The 21,652-nt window shown below is 39.1% G+C and overlaps 1 protein-coding gene across 6 annotated transcripts; it reads left to right on the top strand.

The window, feature by feature from the left end:
- Window positions 1-15,348: 15,348 nt before the first annotated feature.
- CREBZF (CREB/ATF bZIP transcription factor) lies at window positions 15,349-20,567 on the top strand. 6 transcript variants are annotated; one of them, XM_030331979.1, is made up of 4 exons: window positions 15,349-16,685; window positions 16,895-16,972; window positions 18,064-18,881; window positions 19,917-20,567. In XM_030331979.1, the coding sequence occupies exons 1-2, from the start codon at window positions 15,613-15,615 to the stop codon at window positions 16,908-16,910; spliced, it is 1,089 nt and encodes a 362-aa protein (XP_030187839.1). In that variant the 5' UTR covers window positions 15,349-15,612; the 3' UTR covers window positions 16,911-16,972; window positions 18,064-18,881; window positions 19,917-20,567. The 6 variants fall into 6 exon arrangements, with proteins under 6 accessions (XP_030187839.1, XP_030187840.1, XP_030187841.1 ...); XM_030331980.1 differs by having other exon boundaries at window positions 18,064-18,132; window positions 18,767-20,567; XM_030331981.1 differs by having other exon boundaries at window positions 18,064-18,132.
- Window positions 20,568-21,652: the final 1,085 nt, after the last annotated feature.

Genomic DNA, 21,652 nt, shown 5'->3' on the forward strand with positions numbered 1-21,652 from the left:
GAGAGGACAGTATAGCAAGGCACAGGAGACCCCAAGCCAACAGCCCAAGGCACTGAGGTTTATTGTAGATCTTATATACGTTTTCAGGAAAAACAGATCAGCAATGATTAACAACAGAAGCTTAGCAAAGCATGTCAACAATGTACATCTGATTCAGCTATCGTACGTACTTGCGTACTTGCGAATGAGAGCAGACTTGCAGATACGTATGTTCCGATAAAAATCTTTACCATAGAAGCAAAGACAAAGAAGGGAGTGAATGCACTGTGCTATATACATCTGGCTTTCTTTAAGCAAAACATCCCTATCTGAGTACTAAAGAACAGACCACATTTTCCAAGGGCAATTCACTCAAGTCCTTTCAGGTTATTTTTAACCTTATGATCTCCAGTTTTCTCAGAGATCTTGGACCCTGAATGAATATGGGCCTATGGTCATTATGGTGTTCTGTTTCCCACAGTAATATAGTATTTTTCTTACCTCACAGGGGCCAAGAGTCCCAAGAGTTACCTAATAATTTGGATTTATTAAAAAGTATTACTTGCTATCTTAAAAAAATTATTTATTTTTTGAGAGAGAGCATGCGAGCAGGAGAGGGACAGAGAGAGAGAGGGAGAGAGAGAATCACAAGCAGGCTCCACACTGTCAGTTCAGAGCCTGATGCGGGGCTCAGATCTCACAAACCATGAGATCATGACCTGAGGCATGACCTGAGAATTAGATGTTTAACTAACTGAACCATCCAGACGCCCCTTGGAATCTTTTTAATAAGCAATTTTCCAGTGTTACTTTACCTCAGGCAGTTTTTTAAACCTATTTTCTCATAGTCCTACTAAGATTGTGATATTAAATACAAATTCCAAGAAACCACATTGATGGCCTGAAAGGACTATTTACTTCTTACATATTACCAAGGATCAGAATATAGGAGCTAGTTTAATCATGGTTGTCACTGTTGAGCTCATACTATTTGTCATTGTGCTGAAGCACTTTGGATGGCTGGCTTTATTTAATCCATAGGGCCTTTTGAGAAGGTAATTATGTTTATTTCTATTTCAAAAAAGAAAAAACTGGGATTCAGTAATTTTCTCAAGGCAACTTGGTCCCTGTGGAAGCTGGGATTTTGATGACATACCCCATTGAACCCCACTGAACAATTTCTTGACTGTCCACTGAGTGCCAAATTCAGAGGTTAGGCACTTAGAATAAACATGAAGAAATATCTTTTCTGCATTGGCAGAGCTCTCACACAGTCTAGTCTAGGCACATAAAGCAATTATATACACAAAACAAAGTAGTTATATATAGTGTGATGTGTTTTCACAAGGGGGTGTTATGAGATCACAGTGGGTAAAACACACACACACACACAGAGTAGCTAACTCTGCCTGGGGTTAAAGGTCAGGAAGGTAGAGAGGATTAATTGGCAGGGATAACCAACACAAGAGTTGACATGTAAGCTGGTTCTTAAACAACTAGTAGAATTTCATCTGTGGAGAAAAAGATTTGAGACAACATGTAGAAAACCACAGAGGTTTTTAAAAAATGTGCAGGATATTTGGGGACATCATAAATAGTTGGGAAGAGGTTCAGAGAAGCATGTCTACAGATAAAACTGGAAGAGTAGGTTGTGGACAGAATACTGGGAGCCTAGAAAGCCAGGCAGACCGCTTATATTGGGGGGGGGAGAAAAGGGAGGAGGGGGCAAGCCTAGAAACATAGCCACAGAAGAGCCTTCCTCTTCCCAGCCAGGTTTGGGGGGTTGTGGTTTGAAAGGGGCCTGGTGCACATGTGCACCAGCACCCCTTCCTTTCTCCCACCAACACCCCCAATGTCTTTCAGTGAGTCCAAGGTCGGTCCACTTGGCTCAGCAGGCTCTGTGGTGGTGGTGTAGCTCACCCAAAGTTTTATGCCCAATGCTTGTGGAGAAGGCAGCTTCTGTGCAGAGGCAAGGTGGGTCTTGAAAACGAGGGAATCCTGGTGCCCCCATACTGAAGTGTGGTCTGTTGGAGGACTTAGCAGAGGGGACTCCTTTTGTGGTAGGGAAGGGTGTGTCTGGAAGAGTGCAGGGGTGGGTAAGGTAGGGTAAGGTAAGGTAGGGACGTGTGTCCCCTAAAACATGGGCACAAAAGAAGGGCCTCAGGTGCCAAGGTCTGAGGACATTACTTTTCAAAGTCATGCTAAGGCATTTGTATTAGGTTGTATGATATGAAATCGACACTTTGTGAGTCATCAATTATTAGATATTGACCTGTGACGTTGACTCTAATACCCTTTTGAAAGATATTAAAAGGATAGTGGGTAATGAGAAGAGAAAGTCAAAGATGGATGCCTTGGAAAACTGATGGAAGAGCCTGATGTGGAAACCAAAGGTAAAAGAAATGTGGAAAAAATTAAAATTCCTTACAACTTACAGCCTATTGACAAGAACTTGGGATAGGCAGAGTGAGCTTCCTGGAGGAACTGAACTGCCTCAATCTTAATACTTGGCTAAAGGCAAAAGGCAACCTTAGTTTGACATTATAGCCTGACCTCCAGGATCCTGCATATTTTCTGTATAAAAATCCCTTTGGAAACTTCCTTTATCTCTACACCACCACCACCAACCCTTCCCCCAAGATATATGTTAGCAATCCTCCTCCAAACATATGGCTCATTGATACACATCTGAAGGGTCTCATGATTAAGATTTTACTAGACAGTAGTAAATGACCTTATCCTAACAGCGGCTAGCCCCCTCAAGGTCCTGGAAACCTTGGCTTGCAAATTCCTTAGAGACTTACACTATCCTAACCCTCTCCCTACTTAAGAGTATATAGTCAGTCACTCCTCACAATCCCAGTGTAGCTCTTTCTGACAAGTCCTGTCCCTGTGCTTTACTAAACCACCTTTTTTGCACCGAAGATGTCTCAAGAATTCTTTCTTGACCATTCACTCCCGAACCCCAACATTTCACATCGATATGGAGCCCACAATACAGAATAGGAAAGAGGAATGTGAACTTATCATGTATCAAGTGGTTTTCATTTCAGCCACATACCAACTCATTCACTATTTTACAGATGAAAAAAGTGAGACTCAGGGAGGGTGACTTTCCCAAAGCCAAAGAGTTTTGCTGCGGGGGAGGGGGGTGGGGCGCTGGAGCAGGAGAGAGGTTTGAACATAAGCCCCATCTGGCAGGGCCAGCTTCATGGCGTGTCACTTGTATGGACTTCCACACTTGGTTTAATGCTCTGCTGTTCCTGCCTTGAGATGCTTGATCATTGTGTGACAAGGGGCTCCACATTCTCCTTTTGTGCTGGGCTCTTCAAATTATGTGGCTGGGCTTGTTTTCTCGCTCAAAACCCCATGTTTTCTCCCACTATACAAACTACCTTCTAACCAGCCACAGAAAAGCATTGTTTTTTCCCCTCTGTGCTCCACACCACTTTGCATTCCACTCTCTCAGTGCTTATCTTGTGTGTAATCTGTGACCCACAGCCAGATCCGGGGATGAGCAACCAGTTTAGTCATTGTGGTATGCTGATCTAGAAAATGATGTTTATCACTGGAACAAATTAAAAAAGTGAAGTGGCCACCTCCAAACTATGCCCATGAGGGGAAATTTTAAAAAACAAAATAGCTCAACTCTTTTCCAAGGCAGACCTACATCTCTAGTAAACTTTTCTGCAACATCCACAAGCAGTAACCCTAAAATGAAAGCAGAATAGAAATTCTAAAACCAAATAATGAGTGATGCCCCATCGATAGTGTGATCTTTTGTGTTACCTATATTGAAAGCCCCTCAGTGTGCCTTTAAGAACTTGTCTAGTTAAAAACCAAACCAAACAAACATAAAAGAGAGCTAGAAAAGGAGACAGATTACAGAAAAGGTGAACTGACTGGGCTGATATTTTCACAAATACAGACTCTACTTCAATTAGTGAACATTAATTCAGGTTAATTTGTTTCCAGTAAGGTATTAATAGAAGCTCTGTTTCTTCCTGGGGCACCTGGGTGGCTTAGTCAAGCATCCGACTTCAGCTCAGGTCATGATCTCACAGCCCATGAGTTCAAGCCCCGTGTCAGACTCTCCGCTGACAGCTTGGAGCCTGGAGCCTGCTTCGGATTCCGTGTCTCCCCCTGCCTTTGCCCCTCCCTTGCTCATGCTCTGTCTCCCTCTGTCTCTCAATAATAATAAACGTTAAAAAAAATATTTTTTTTTAAATCTGTTTCTTCCCAGCTCCACTATATTAAACAGTTATTTAAAGAACGGTGTTTGAAGGAGTACCTGCCCAGGTGCTTGCTGTTCTATCCAGCCCTTGACCCAGATACCTACGGATGGAGGGCAATGGGTGTTGGATAGGCCATCAACAATGCCTGCTGTACCACATCTACTTAGATTGACAGAGCCTTATCTGCAGGGAGTCTCTTTTTATCTTGGCCTCCTAAAAAAAAGTTGGAATTTAGGGGAAATGGCCAAGAATAGGCTTTTCTAATCATTTGTCCATCTTCCTGAGGACAAGCTGGATGTTATTTTCCAAAGGCTAAAAACATCCAATTAAATTTAAAGGCCTAGGGCTGTACAGATGAATCTCCCTACCTGATGTTGTTCTCTCCAAACCTTCTGTTTATCTCACTTGAAAAAACTTTCAAATTTTTTCTGTCCAAATTTTCCCTTGGACAGATCTCCCTGGTCATTCATTACTTATTCAACTGACCACAGCAGCCCCCTACCTCAATCACACTCTTCAGTTCTACAAAGGGATTAGTCTTAGCTATTTGCCAGACTGTGCCTATTTAATGCTCTAATCCACTCTTATTTGTACTAGTCTAAAATAATCTTCCCTTTCATGTTTGAGATTGTTCATTATAGCAGTGTTTGTAAGAGCAAAAGATTGGAAACAGCCTACATACCATAAATAAGGCACTGGTTAGACTGTGGGCCCTTCATTTTTTGGAATACATTGCAAGTGTAAAAAAAAAGGGGGGGGGAGAAAAATTAAGCTCTTTATGTACTGATATGAAAATATCAGGTTACATGTAGGGAAAAAACAAACAGGGTGCAGAATACTATCTGTAGTATACTCTCTTCTGTAGAAACAGGGAGGTGAAGAGGGGAGTAAAAATGCAAACGTATTTACTCCCATCTGCTTAAATAAATATTGGAAATCAGAAATACTAATAAAAAATGGTTATTAGTGGTATGGAGGGTTGTGGGGACCAGAATTGTCGGGGGTAGGACTGAGAAGGAAACTCCATGTACACTATTTTATATCATTGGAATTTTAAACCATCTGAGTGTATTACCTATTCAAAAAGGCAATAAAATTAAAACAAAGCATCTTGCACATAACTGTTTAACTTCTTAGTAAGCTCTGTTTCTGTGTAGGTGACTCAAAAGCCTGCAGTTTTTTCTTTCTCCAAGAATTAAGTAGACAAGACATATTTTATATAGAGCCAAATATGGCCTGACAGATCTAGGTCAGGCCATTCGGCTGAAAGCTGCTGCTTTCACAAATGTTCAACAACATACGGCTAATGACAATTTCTTTTTCTATTCTGAATGCCTCCCAAAGCTTACTATTTCTCTCCTGAATTTAAAGATTTGAATGTATTAACTTTTCTCATGGATTTTCATATGTCTGTGTGAGATGTGAATTTTTTTGAGAGAGCAAGCCTGAGAGCAAGTGGGGGAGGGGCAGAGAGCGAGGGAGAAAGAGAATCCCAAGCAGGCTCTCATCTGCCAGCTCGATCCCACGAACCGCGAGATCATGACCTAAGCCCAAATCAAGAGTTGGATGCTTAGCCGACTGAGCCATTCAGGAGCCCTGAGATATGAATTTTACATTTTAGAAAGCCTACTTTCTCATATTAAATTTTTTAGGCTTTGGATGTTGGTGTTGGTTTTGCCCTAACAGACAAACAAAAGATGGTAGAGGTAGAGCAGGCCAAGCTGTTCTGACCTTTCCAGTTGAGTAAGTTATTCATCTAATGCACCCTATTAATTTAACAAATATTTGAGAGCCTTTTGTTGGCCAGGTACTGTGCTAAGTACAGAGACACAATGTGAGCAAGACAGGGACCTTATCCTCACGGAATTTGCCTCCTAGTGGGTGAGAAAAATGCTCTAGGATAGGATGACATTGGAGTGCACAGCAGAGCTTTGCAACATAATACCGAGGGGGTTAGGGACAGGTTTTCCTAGAAGTGGCATTTAAACTAAAGCCTGTTGAATGTGTAAGAATTGCCCAAGAGAAGAGAAGAGGAAACATGAGAGTCCAGTAGCTTGGCAGCCTTCATAATACCTCATATTCCTGGTAAGAAACTGCCTTTCCCAGTAGCTACACCATCCAGGGCTGCAGAATAAGCAGTCATAGTAGGTTCTAGTAAGAGACCCTGTGGCCAGATTAACCCCATTACTCACATCCGTGTTTACCTCCGTCACTGTCAGAGGTCTGAGCCTTGATAATCTGGCTCAGTCCTCCCCCCACAACCATCCCCACTCAAATCCTTCTACTAGGTCCTTTGGAAACCTAGATCTATGATCAGCAAAATACCAAGGTATTAGTGCAGTGAGTGAAGTACCAAGGTATTAGTGTAGTACGAGTGCACTGGCATCAGACTGCCTGGATTCAAGTGCAGTCACTTACTGGGGGACCTCAGATTAGGTCTTAACTGGATGCAGAGGAAACCAGAGAGCTAAAACTTCCAGTGTGTGAGAGATATGAAGAGAAGATGGCATGAACTTCACATTGGTGTAATCATATAGAGAAAAGAATTATCCAAATCTAGAAAACTGCTTCTTAAATGAAAATCCTTAATAGACAATATTCCAAGGAGAAATTGAACCACACCAAAATCTTAGTACATTTCATTTATTAGTTTTATGGCTGGTTGTGATATTGGTGTTATTCTAAAACTATTATATTTTAAAACTATTTTTAACTATATCACATATATATGACATATGTGTATATGTTTTGTGTATGAGACAGAGAATGAGAGAGACACTAAAGGAAAGATAATTATGTTAGTGTGGGGACAAAGTTAGGGACAAGACTTTCAATGTATAAACTAAGATATTAAAAAGTAAAGTAAAGCAGTTAATGTTAAATTCAAATTGAAAATATCAGTCTAAATCTATGACAGTTTTTCTTTAAAAAACATACACATGTTCTTCGGGTGCCTGGATGGCTCAGTTAAGCATCTGAATTTGGCTTAGGGCATGATCCTGTGGTTTGTGGGTTCGAGCCCCGCATCTGGTTCTGTGCTGACAGCTCAGAACCTGGAGCCTGCTTTGGATTTTGTGTCTCCCTCTTTCTCTGCCCCTCCCTTGCTTGCGTTCTCTCTCTCTCTCTCACAAAAAAAAAAAAAAAAAAAAAAAAAAAAAAGACAACATATGCCCTAGCTCTGTCAACTGAGAAGCCTAAATTCAATGACAATCTGGTAGTAATGAATATCCCTCAGGCCCAATCTGTGGCCTCCAAAAACTATTTTCCACTAAAATGCAGAAGGAATTGTTGGAGAAATGGCTAATTCCAGAACTAGAGTTGGAAATGTATACAATGAACTTGAGGCAGTTAGTTGTGTCAGAAAGCAAATAAAGTGTCGAAGACTAACACAGCTCTCTTTGAAAAGACAGGAGAGCCAGGCTGGAGAGGTTCCCAGTGGCTAAAGATGAGTAATTGAGAACAAAAATAACTGCAATTGAGTGAAACACACTGAACATTTAAAAAATCTATGAGTTCATTATGATACACCAAAAAAGACAAAACAATAACAATAATGAAAACAACAACAAAACTCAGTGGTCATTAACTGAAAAGTGGCTATTAAAAGGAATAAATTGGTCATTTATCCTGCTTTTCCAATTTTTGTATTTCAGGGTAAAAAAAAATGGCCCATATGTGACAAACTAACAGAATTGAGAATTAAATTAAATTAAATTAATTGAGAACTAAAGGAATAAGAGAATTTTAAAAATCATTATTTTATAACTCCTAGTGAAATAATTTTTTCAAACACTGATCATCATTAGATGAAACTATTAGGAGAAAGGTTAATGGAGAATTTTACAATGGAACAGGAATGAGAGTGTCACCATTTGAAAACATCCATCCATCTTAGCATCACTAAAAACAGGAAAGCTAAACATTGTTTGCTTCCCATATGATGCATTATGAAGAGCAGTGTCTTCTAGGAAGTATTCTGGCCATAAATGTTGAACCTTAAATGAACCAAGCCCTGAAAACCAATTTCCCACTTGCAGGATGTATGGGTCTAATGGGAAAAGTAAAATGGCACCACAAGAAAGCAGACAAATCTAGAATATTCACTTGCAGTCAGAAATGCTTTCTTGGGAGGAGGACAAAGGAACGGAAATACAGCGAGCACACTAGGAATTGCACGTAATCCCTGCAAATACACAGTGCTTGTAAACAAATCCTACAGTGCCTAAACACTGCCAGTCCGGAGTCTTCAGTTTACACTCAGCCGTAAGATCCTTTCATGGTCTTACTACTCTTTACAGATTATACTTCGCGGGTAAATAGGCAAACTAGATTAAAATGAGCATTCTGGCCTCTGTAGCACTGTTATCCTTCTGCTGTATCCGCTCAGCAATACCCCAACCCTGACTCACCTGCATTCCCTGCCACCTCTGCTCCAATCTTCCTCTATAGAAAATCCAATAAACGTTATGTATTGGTGCTGAAGCACCACAAAGCCACGGTCTTTGTAGAGGACTTAATAGACGGTAATCGTCATCTACTTCAGTCCCTCTTTTAATGTGCTTTTTCCTGAATTACAAAAAGTGGAGAAACTGAAACAAACGAAAAATACAAAGCAAACTATATTTGCCAGACTTCTCTGCAGTATTTTTTGGAAGATGCAAATAAGGCAGGGGCCCTTTCCCTTCTTTGGCTGTTGTTGCTGCCAAGCATATTCTCAGAAACACGGGCTTTTTCTGCAACAGCATTCCTATATGCATTCACTAGTTTTATGGGATATGGTAGCCAGCCCCCAAGATAGCACTAATGATTCTTGTCTCCTAGTATTCACTTTCTTGTGTAGTCCCCTTTCACAGTGAATAAGGTCTGACGGTGTGACCAGTAGAAGACTACAGAAGTGATTGTATGTAACTTCTGAGGCTAGGTCATAAAAGACATTGCTGCTGCTTCCTTGGTGTCTTGGATCATTCACTCTGGGGGAAGCCAGCTACCATGTAGCATAGACATTCACACAGCCTGTGGAGAGGCCCACATGGAAGGGGAACAGAGGCTTCCCCCAGCCATCTTGGAGGTGGATCTCTAGCTCCAGTCAAGCCGGCAGATGACTGCATTCTCAGCCAAAAGCTGATTGAATTCGATGAGAATTCCAGAGCCAGACTACATGACCAAAGTACTTGAAATTTTCCGACCAACAGAAACTTTAAGAGATAATAAATGTTTATTGTGGGTTTAAGCCATAACAATAAGCAAATATTTATTATTTATTGTTATTTTTAGAGTTTGAAGAACTTGCTGGGCCCAATAGATTATACATGGGGTTGAGAGTTTGGGCAGTGGTAGTACTCTTGGAGCCAAATTCCAGTTTTTTATTTTAACACTTTCCCAATTAGGGCAGAGATCTCTATTGGGCCTGTTGGGCCACATTGTACTGAGAGGCATTCTTGATCACCCAGCCTAGTGCCCATTCCTCCAGTCCTTCCAATGACTTCATAAGCACACATTCTCTGTATCACAAACTTTTCTGCTTAAAATATCCAGATTGCTTTCTGTTTCCTGAACTTTAGCTTAACCTAATCAAAATACCCATCTGAAATCAACAGTGAGACACCAGAGACATTCCTGTGAAAGTCAGAAATAAGACAAGGAAGTTGGCTTATCAACAGTATTATTTAACATCAAAGTGGAAGCACTATTTTATTATTAGTCAAGATAATGAAAAAAAGTATTGCAAAAGAGAAGGCAAAATTATCATTATATACCATAAGATGATATAGTTGTCTACTAGAAAAATTTGAATGAATAAGCTGAAAATAAAAACTATTAAGAAAGTCTAGTGGGATAGTCAGTAAAAAATTTAACAAAAAAGATCTAAAGCTTTCCCATATAGCAATTTAGAAAATATAAAAGAAGAAATAACCTAGTCCAGTGACAAAAAAAAATACATAAGATAACTTGAAAAAATTAATAAATTTAATGCAATTTCCATGAAAACTCCAGGTCTTTTTGAACTTGGAAAATTTTATAAAGTTATCTGGTAGAATAAATATTCAAATATAGATAGAAAATTCTGAGAAAGTAAGACCAGCAAAGAAGGACTTGCCCTATGAGTTATTAGAAAACATTGTAAAAAACAGTGATTTGAGGGCATCTGGGTCACTCAGTTGGTTAAGCATCTGACTTTTGATTTTGGCTCAGGTCATGATCTCATTGAACCCCATGATGGGCTCTGTGCTAACAGTACACAGCCTGCTTGGGATTCTCTCTCTCCCCTTTCTCTGACTCTCTCCCACTCATGCTCTCTATTTCAAAATAAATAAATAAGCATTTTAAAAAATTGAGTGGTTTTTCTCTCAGAATGGTTATACTGACAAATGGAACTGAAGAAAAAGACCAGAGATAGACCCAACTATACATAAGAATTTAATATGTGGCAGGTATGCTGGGAAATCTGTGGAGCAAGTCTGCATTGTTCAATAAATTGTATTGTGGCAAATAACTTTTTGAAGAATTATATTCCTATATCATAATTTATACAAGAACAAATTCCATTTGTAACTAGATGAAATAAATAATCATATTGTGAAAAACTTTTAGTAAAATGTGAATGGAAGTAATTAAGGAGTATTATTTAGGCTAATAAAAGCCTTATTAGCCTTAAAACCAAAGCCAGAAACCATGAAGAACACTTTGATAGACTATTTAAAAATTATAGCAAAACAAGAAATTTCACTTCTTCTCTCCCCAAATGTATGTTCAGCTGAGGAACAAAATTGGGACATATATAGGAAATAAAGGTACATTATCCTTGTAATGCAAAGAATTCATGTAAATCAAGCAGGAAAAAGACAAATACTTTTTCCCACTGCAAAGAAAAATGAGCGCAGAGGTGAACAGGTTGTTCACATTACATGTCAAGTGATCATGTGAAAAACATTCAGCCCTCTAATAATCAAAGAAACACAAATTGACACAAAAGATGCCACTTTTTATTTTTGGATTGGCCATTTTAAAAAGAACAAGTCCACTGTCTTTGAGTGCATAGGACTAACTACTGTTGCACATCATTGGTGAGAGATACCTTTCTGTAGGTAATGAAGGTCTCTGTATAAAAATGGTATCTAAAAATTCTGCTTTCAAGAATTTATCCTAAGAACGCTCTAAGTGAACAAAGATATTTGTACAATATTATCATGTGGTTTATGATAGTGAAAAAGTCAATGCATCCTAAGTGTTATAGAAACTGGTTGAATAAGTTGGAAAGTTCATGTAATGGCATTCTAGACAGTCATCAGAAATAAGCATGTGGGCGGGGGGGAGGGGCACCTGGGTGGCTCTGTTGGTTGAGCATGTTCAGCTCAGGTCATGATCTCACAGTTCATGAGTTCGAGCCCCACATGGGGCTCTGTGCTGACAGCCCAGAGCCTGGAGTCTGCTTCTGATTCTGTGTCTCCCTCTCTCTCTGTCCCTCCCCACTCTTGATCTGCCCCCTCTCTCAAAAATAAACATTAAAAAAATAAAAAAAAAAAAGCATGTGAGTCTGTACTAGTTGTCTGAAAGATATCCACAATATATTCATGCCAGAACAGTTGAGTTCAAAGAAATAAAATCAAAACAAGTGTCTGTACATAGAAAAACTATGATATACTCAAATTTTAGTAACAGTTATTTTGGAGTAGTTAGGTTGGACAGGTTGTAATGTCTTGTTACTTATTTATACATTTCTACACCATCTGAATCTTTTGCAATAATCGTTATAATCAGAAAAAAAAAACACAAAACATCTGTAAAGAAAGAGTGAGAAGAATGAATAGAAGAAAAGGGAGTGATAGTGAAGGGGAGAAGACGCATTTTCTAGGAGGTTTACCCTTGCTTTGTTGCTTTTTTGTCTTCTGAGGCTACATTGTAAAAAATTCTCCTTCAGTTTTCTACTTTTAATCCAATCGGAGAGCCTCTTAAAATACATGTATTTAAACCAAAATCTTGCAATTTAGGGAAAAATATAAGAAATCAATCCATGATCTTGAGAATCTAGGAGATTTGCCTAAGGAGAAAATTCAGTTGAATGGGATTACCAGCCACACAAGCACCTGTAACCCAAGAGGGGCCAGAGCATATAACAAGCACCTTGCACTGTTTGCTGCTCTGCTGCAGCAAAACCTTTCCCAACGGGAAAGTTGGGAAAGACGTGCATGTTCATTCTTTCTTTATTCTTCTAGATACCATAGCTCATATTTATTTTTGTTCTTTGCAGAATTGCACAGTTGAATTTTGTGTTATACCTTCAGCTGGAACTGGAGACCTTCTTTATCTATGAAACTGGAGACCTTTTTTATTAACCCATTTAATAAATATGATTGAAACCTAAGCTGTGGCAGGTACTGTTCTAGATATTTGGGATTTATTAGTGTCCATGGTTCCTGGAACTTGCTTTCTATCCCTGTAAGAAACAACCATATAAAAGTAGCTATTTGTTGAAGCTATTTGCTACTTATTCAGTACCCCCAAGAGAAGTTTCTTAAGACCTAAAATCTGAAAAGTGGATAAAGGAATTCATATAAAGTTAACTCGTGGGCAGAGAAGGAAAATTTTTCCCTTTTGATTTGCCAGGGAAGTTTAGTCTATTGTTAACTCAACTTGAGTAACTGTAAGATTTTATGTCTATCCTATTCCAATCAAACTTTCCCCCCTTTTGGAACTCCTTATCTTCCCATTTCCTCTATATCTTCATTGGCCTTGCTTTTAAAATTTTTGAATTTTTTTGTTTCACGGTATTCTAATGTACTTGTACAGTGCTTCAAATCTCAAATACCTTGTGGGGTTAGAGAACAAGATACACCATGAGGAAACAGACATATCCAGAATGTGGTGTGTTTTTTAAGACACATGACCTTCTCTCTTCAAAAAGCCAATAGTAAGAAAAGCTAAAAAATGGGAGGGATTATTATTCGAGTTTGAGAAATGGGAAAAAAACTTCTCAAAAACATAGCCAAATGTAACAAGTGACCCTTGTTTGGATCCTGGCTCAAAAGAAAGTAACCACTATAAAAGATTATCTTCAGGAAAGATGAGGAAATTTGAAGATGGCATGGAAAATAGATAATTTTAGTAAATTATTGTTAATCTTCTCAAGGCCTAATAAGAGTATTATGATTATGAAAGAGAATGTTCTTATGGTTAGAGATACATACTTAAATATGTTGGGGTGATATGTGTTCTCTGCAACTTTGGAATGATTCGCCAAAATTTATGTTTTACAAACATTTATAAACAGATAAAGCACATTTGGCAAATGATAATTGTTGAATTGTTGAGTCTGGATATTGGGTAGTATTGCTGAATTAGAGTGAATTATTCTTTCATATATTCTGTGAAATATTTGGAAACTTTAAAAATTGATATATATCTATTTATTATGCAAAGATAAAATATATAAAACTGATTATAAAAAATATTCAAATATTTTAGTGAAACAATTTCTTATGCAGTAAACTTCTAAAGAAAGAGACTAACGCCTTAATTTTCTATGGGGATTAAATTGAGAGACCCTATTATTATGGTCCAATCATCACTAGAGCCACTAGAGGTGTTTGGTAGAATTTTGATTTCCAGTGTTACACAAACCTACAGACCAGTCTATGGGTAATTTACATATTCATTAGCTCCCTGAGTAGTATTTTCATTCACCTGATTTTGGGAATCATTATCTTGGATTTCATATTTTGCATTTACACTTCCTAATGAATTCTTCTTAAATGGCTATTTTCTTAGGCAAGCCATTAGAAATTGTAACAGATAATATTGTGGTTAAATTCAAAAAATATGCTTCAGATATCATTTGTAAAATGAATCAATGAACCTTATGTTAAAACTATTTTAGGGAATTATATACTCTACCTGATAGAGATGTATCTTTCTTGTTATCTTGAGGGAGGGAGACCACAGCATTGTCACAAAAGTGAATGTGTATGTAGCCTTGAAAGGGAAAAAAGCTCTAAAATTCCTAAAGAACTTGGACAGAAATTTAGTTGAAACCCTAGAGTTATAAGGAGAAGAGTTAGCCTCGATAATGTAGTCCATTTCAATATCTATTTTTAAATTAGAATTTCTTTTATGATTTAAAGAAAAGTTGATGTCAAAGAATATGTGATCCTAAAATATTGACCAGAATAAACAAAATATAAAATTAAAAAAACCCCAAAACTGTGGTTATCACAACAATACATCTAAGTACGTTCATAAAATTGTGAACACAATGAACAGAGAAAAGAATACAACAAGGGTGTTCAACTTGGCTACAGGGATTTTAAGAGTACTCTTTTTACCCTGATAGCTGAAAAACAGCAACAAAATTGGGCTCATTCAGAAAAAACCAGAAAAATATTGTCTTTGGAAACTGGTAACAGTCCTTTTTAGGAAAAACATCTGTCAGTTTCATGAACAACTCCCAGATAAAACAGAGGAAAAAAGTCACACACACGATTCATTCTATTAACACAACCAGCAATACAACCATCGCTCAAACCATGAGGTAGCGACAGTACAAAAAGACTGGCGCACATATGCACACCCACACATGCTCACAATACGCCAACTACAGAATACACACAGAAAATGCGTTTACAATCTTATTACAGACAAGGAAAAGACCTTTTTTGTTGCTTAGAAAAGGCATAGAAATGGCCTAGACTTTTTAATAAAATTATAATTAAAACTTGAAAATTAAATTATATATGAATGACTTATTTACTTTTTTCCCCTAGCACTCTGTGTTTGAATGAAATGATCTTGTATTACAACAGAAGGGGAAAGGATTCAAGCGGTGTTTTATCACCAGTCTTAAAATTCCACGGACATGCAGGGTAACTTTAAGATTTTTCGTAAATTTGGTATTTAAAAGATCATTTCTGAGAGAGTCGTTTCACTGGAAGTGGAAGCTAGAATATGCAGGGTTGAGAAGTGAGGGCGGAGAGAGTAGACCACTTCTTGATAAATTCGGGGTTTGTTATTTTTGCCGCTGTTACTATGACATCACTGGAAAGCTGAAATTACTCCCACTCCGGACCTTACTGAACTCTCGCGATACTAGAGCTCAGTGGAGCGCGAAACGCCGTGGGAGGGGCTGGGGTAAGATCAACCGACTTCCGGCCAGGCCGTTGTCTGGGTGGCGCGGTCTAGTCATCGTTGGGCCTCGCCGCTTCGATCTCCTATCCCTTCCCCCCCCACCCCCCGCCCCAGCGCGGGGGGTCGACCAGTCAAGTGGCGCGGGAGGCGTTTCGGATCTTCTCCTTCATTTCGCTGTGGCCAGCTCCCTGGCTCCCCGCGCTGGGGGTCTGGGGTCCTTGGGGGCCCGCGAGGCCCGGTCTGAGGGGCCGGGGCCTACGTGGGCCCGCCGCTGGGCCCCATGAGGCATAGCCTGACCAAACTGCTGGCGGCCTCAGGCAGCGACTCCCCAACCCGCAGCGAGAGTCCGGCGCCGGCCGCGACCTGCTTGCTGCCCCCGGACCTGACCCGGGCGGCGGCGGCTGCGGCGGCGGCGGAGGAGGAAGAGACGGCGGCGGCCGGATCTCCCGGCCGCAAGCAGCCGCGCGGCGACGAGGGCGAGTTGGAGGCCGGGAGGGGGGGCCGCGGCGGCGTGGCCGTGCGCGCGCCCTCGCCCGAGGAGATGGAGGAGGAGGCGATCGCCAGCGTCCCCGGGGAGGAGACGGAGGACATGGACTTTCTGTCCGGGCTGGAACTGGCAGATCTTTTGGACCCCCGGCAACCGGACTGGCACCTGGAGCCCGGACTCAGCTCGCCCGGGCCTCTCTCGTCGTCCGGCGGAGGCTCGGATAGCGGCGGCCTGTGGAGAGGGGACGACGACGACGAGGCCGCGGCTGCCGAGATGCAGCGCTTTTCTGACCTGCTGCAGAGGCTCTTAAACGGCATCGGAGGCTGCAGCAGCGGCAGTGACAGTGGCAGCGGCGAAAAGAGGCGGAGAAAGTCCCCAGGAGGAGGCGCGGGCAGCAGCGGCAACGACAACAACCAGGCGGCGACAAAGAGTCCCCGGAAGGCGGCGGCGGCTGCTGCCCGTCTCAATCGGCTAAAGAAGAAGGAGTACGTGATGGGGCTGGAAAGTCGAGTCCGGGGTCTGGCAGCCGAGAACCAGGAGCTGCGGGCCGAGAATCGGGAGCTGGGCAAACGCGTGCAGGCACTGCAGGAGGAGAGTCGATACCTACGGGCCGTCTTAGCCAACGAGACCGGACTGGCTCGCTTGCTGAGCCGGCTGAGCGGCGTGGGACTGCGGCTGACCACCTCGCTCTTCAGAGACTCGCCCGCCGGTGACCATGACTACGCTCTGCCCGTGGGAAAGCAGCAGCAGGACCTACTGGAAGAGGACGACTCGGCGGGAGGAGTGTGTCTTCATGTGGACAAGGATAAGGTGTCGGTGGAGTTCTGCTCGGCGTGCGCCCGGAAGGCGTCGTCTTCTCTTAAAATGTAGGGTCAAGTAATCTGCTCTTTATCCGCGTTTACCCCTTTCAACTCCCTTACACCATGTAAAACACCTTAGTGGGACATCTTCACTGGACACATTTCAGAGGAGGAAAACAGTAATATTGAATCTTTAAGTGTTTAGCTAAAAGCATGAATGTGACACTGTAACCAACTCCTAATGATAACATGTGACTATTAAATCTCTCTGACAGTTTCTTTTTTAGGTGATTTCCTTCCTGCCAGGCTCCGTTGTAGGGGTTACAGAACAGTCGTTCCCGCCTCACAACCTGGTAAGGATCCATCTCTTCACGTAACGCTCATGCTCTGCTGCTTAGTCTACTTTAATGGGCAACATCTCAATATGTGTGTGTGTGGAGGTTTTTTTTTTCTTTTTTTTTTCTTTTTTCTTTTTTGGAAGGTGGGAGGGGAAATCTAATTTGGGCCCTGTCCACCCTGGAAACAGACTTGTGCTGGTCAATAATGTATTTAAGATGCTTCTTCTGGTTGAAATAGCTGTTAATGTGTCCCCTTGTTCAGACTTGCGTGTACCTAGCTCTTCTGTCCCCAGTGTGGACATGGCCTTGGATGACATCGGTTCCAACTGTACACTGAAAGCTGCTAATAGAGATACAGTTTGGAGACAGTGAAACAGGTGAAGTTGAATGGAAGTTCCGAGTTGTACAAGGTGCAAATTGGAATTCCAATGTTAGAGCAACTTTTTAGAGGCTGACAATAAGTATTTGGGGCTTGCACAAATGTGATAGTTATTTTGCTGGAGATGACAGAAATGTCTTAAATATTTGGGAATGCCATTTAGTTTTCAGGAGGAGATGTAGAAATACAAAGTATTCAGAGTAAAAGATTTTAATATCTCACCATTAGAGAGGTTGGAAATTAACATGCATATCTGTGTTATTGAAGGAGGAGTAATAATGGTTAATGAAATGTTTCTTTGAGGACCAGCACAGTGATTACCTTATCACTGAGTATAAATAAATTGTTAAACACTTTTACTTTTGTTGTATTAAAATTTTAGGTTAAATTTATGTATGATTAGATATTGAAGGTTGTGAAATGTGAATGAAAACGTGTAAAGTGAGGCTTCACAAAGAATCTTACTCTCCTTATTTCAAAGGTTTTTGTCCTATTTAAAAATAATTTTTAAAGTTGAGTGGTTCTGGCTACTCAAGAACACGATTGACACTTTTTCCAAAGATGGGACATATTCTTCCCTTGAAGTACTGTATTATCCATTGTCTGATTGTATAGATTCAGTTACTGTGTCCTTCAGTGTAAGAGGCATTAAGAAATTCTTTGTGAAACATCACTGTTTGATAAAGTATATACATATTTAGCATCCTTGTTTTTCTTTGTGCTAAAGTGGATACAGCTGTTGGGGCAGAAGAGACGGGACCAGCTGCTGGCCACATTTCCTGCTTTATTTTAAAAGGTAGTATAAGAAATGAGGAAAAAGAGGTAATATCAGGGCTTCTGCTGTCTTTTATTTTAAAATGTTCATAATTAAAAAGTATTTTCCAGCAGTCCAAAGATGTAAGTTATCTTACACATAAAATGTTTTGTTGTTATTTGGTTATAAAAATGGAATCCTTGTTCTTGCACAACTGTAAATGTTTTGTTGCTAGATAACACAATTTGAGACCTAACTTGGTCTCTGGTTTCCAGTGCATTACAGCATATTTTGTAAAATCATCTACTGCACTTGAGCATGAATGGGTAATAGCCAAACTCACAACCTGGAGTGATGAACCTGCTTATACCTAAGTGCAGGAGCAAGCCCCTCACAATGCAGCTGCATGGATTTTTAGTGCCTACTGAATTATATATATATATATATATATATACACACACACACAAACCAAAAGTAGTTGGAAAAATTATTTGAAATGACTAATTTGTGCTATCTCTATGGAATATGTTAAATGTAGCTTTTTGAAACAGAAGCCTTGAATTGAAATTTAATTAATACTTGAACATTTTGTATATATTTCTTTGTATATAATTTTGTGCAGTACCAATGACAAAAATATGGTGTCATAATAAAACCAGGTTTGTTGATCTTTCAGTTATGGGCTCAAAGAATTTATTCATCTCTAACATGACATTGGAAAATAATGGATGAAAATAGGAAAAATGATTATTGTTAATGCTGACTTTGGGTCTTAAAAGGTTCTGGAAGCAGTAAGTGTGTTTTTCTAAAATACCATTCCCTTGGAATATTTTCTTCCTAATGTCATTGCTTTTCCTGCATTATTTGAAGTTTGGGGCTGGGGAGAAATAGTAGTCAGAGCTTTCTGAATTGGAATGCTTTGAAAATTCTAAGTGTAGATTTTTAGAATGTCATTTTATAAATGGCAGTTTTTGGAAATACTTGAGTAAGAACTTTTGAGAATGGAGATTAGAATCACCTATTTTTAAAGCTGCTTATTTAGGTTACTTACGTTTTAACTGTCTTTTCTTAGTTTCCATTTCATTCTCTTTTTTTTTTTTTTCCCTAATTTTGGTGACTTAGTGATTTTGTCATTTTTTACATCAACTTCATGGTCTTGTTTTTACATGGTATTGCATGTATTTAGGACCTAACAGGGGCTTTAAATAAATTTGATCATATTTATGTGTAAGCACATTTTACTGTAAATGTTTGGGTTTCTGAATTTACAACAGATCTGTTTATTTCAGTATGTAGTAAACAATATCTTAAAGTGTCCGATTCACTACTTGTTAATTAAAAAAAGTTATGATTAATATGAAACTGTTGTCTTACTATTTTTAGAAAATTGTGTTCTGAATGATGAGTAGTTGGATAAAGGAGATTTCTGGAATATAATAAGGATTGTTTTGAAATTTTAAGGTTTGGCTCTATTTACTGTAGTGGTTGAAAACAACTTAGTATTTGGGAAACTTTTTTTTTTTCCCTAATTGCCTCTATGGCAAAATGATGCAGAATTAAAGAGGTAGTTTTTTTTTTAATATTTGCCTTCTGATGGTGACAGGAATTCATACATTAATTGAACTAACACATCATATTGACCTCCTATTTCTGTCATATTGACTTACTGTTTCTGCACTTTCTTGACCAGTCCTAACTAAAAAGTCCACATTTGTTAAAATGTCGTCACACCTCTGATATAATCCGACAAAAAGTGTTCAAAATATTTTAAATATTTGTGCATTTTGTAATCACTAAATTAATCTCTCTCTCTTCTCTTTAAACAGCTTAGCAGTGTCTGCAAAAACGAATCTTTTCCTACAACCTGTTAACTGACTGGACTGATGGTAACAAAGTAATTGTGGGAGCCATGTCGGTCAAAAATTTGGCATCTGCTGAAAAAAATGAATGCCATATTCAAGTTCCCAAATTACTTCTGTACTGATTTCACTTTCCAGATTTCACTTTCCAGAAATGGAGATATGAAAAGATTCTCTGGAATCCTTGAAAGACTTAATAGAAATACATGAGACTAAGTTAATTTTGGAACAAAATCATACCCTTTTGTCTTTCATGGGAGTGATACTCAGTTCTTGCATACCTTTTAAAAATTGTAACCATTGGAGAAGAGAATTATAGTATTTCATCAAGGAATAATAGAGTCTTTACACAATCAAGAGCACATTCTGTAGAATTACATTTTAGTGGAGTAGAATTACATAAACAGGCCATCAGGGATCACAAAGCATATCATGAGTTTGTATTTATTTCCTGGAACTTGAGAGCTAATCTGAAGTATAGGCTGACCTTGCTGAGTAGAATATAAAAGTTAATGTAAAGTCCTTAACTATAAAGAGTAGTCTTTTTAAATAGATGCATTGATTTGTCTTGTGTATCTGAAAAAATTGATTATGATTAAATATGTGAGTAGTTAATTACAATTCAGGGTAATAGGATGTTTGGATTCTGAGGTTTTGGCTTCTTGAGTTTTCTCTGAGTACTTGACACTTTCTTGAATATTTTGAGGTTTCTAACGGTATCGTAGTTTCTACTGTTATATATTAAAATTTCTCTAGTGTTACGTAAGGGCTTTAGTATTCTGGATGATGGGAGTGGTTTTTTTTTTTTTTTTTTTTATGCGGAATGTGATTATTTTACTTAATTGAAACATTTTTCCAGTTTATTACAAGTGTGAAAAAACACTCAAAACTCTGGATTGTTTTATTTCATTTCATTGGCTTATGTTAATACATTATTTAGTCTGGTCTAGACTGAGTCATTTTATCTTACTGACTCATTGGGAAGTGTGTAGATCAGAGAGGTGGGAGGGGTAGGAGATAGCCAGAATGAATTATCATAACTATACAGTTTAGTTATTGTATGATATTATACAAAATTTATTAAATCCACTGTTGCTTGTAATCTAAGTATATTCAGTGCCTGTGCTGCCAGGCAACAATGAGCATGTGTAGTGGCTTATACTCAACTGATGGATATTCCTACAGTTCCAACAGTATAACTGGTTGTATTTCTACAACCAAAGATTTGGCATTAACACTAGTTGGTGATGATTAATTACTCCTTTGATAGAACAGAGTGGATAACTCACTGATAATGAGTAATTACCTTTCAAAATACATGATTACCTAGTTCAGCATTTTGAAGTTCTAGTTTAAGGTCTCACTAATTTAGTCAGAGTTTTAAGTTAAATAATCTGATGATTCTTAAAAGTTGAGTAGGTACTGAAATACTTTTAAGTGTTTACTTTTTCCCCCAGACTCTTATTAATACAAAGTGTTGAGACCCTCCTAAATGTTTATATTTCTGTATTTTACTGTGTACTTTTTTCTTCAGAAACCAGGTAGTTAACCCTCTAAGCTAGGGATCAGAAAGGGGAGGGTCTCCATTAGAAACTTGTAGAATGTTTTGTGTGGCCAGCATAGTATTTTTCATATATTTGAACTTGAATACCTCAATCCTCTGTCTGGCAGTCACTCGTCTTACAATACCAGATAGCTCTCAG

Source organism: Lynx canadensis, chromosome D1 (genome assembly GCF_007474595.2).
Source record: "Lynx canadensis isolate LIC74 chromosome D1, mLynCan4.pri.v2, whole genome shotgun sequence".
Taxonomy (NCBI): Eukaryota; Metazoa; Chordata; class Mammalia; order Carnivora; family Felidae; genus Lynx; species Lynx canadensis.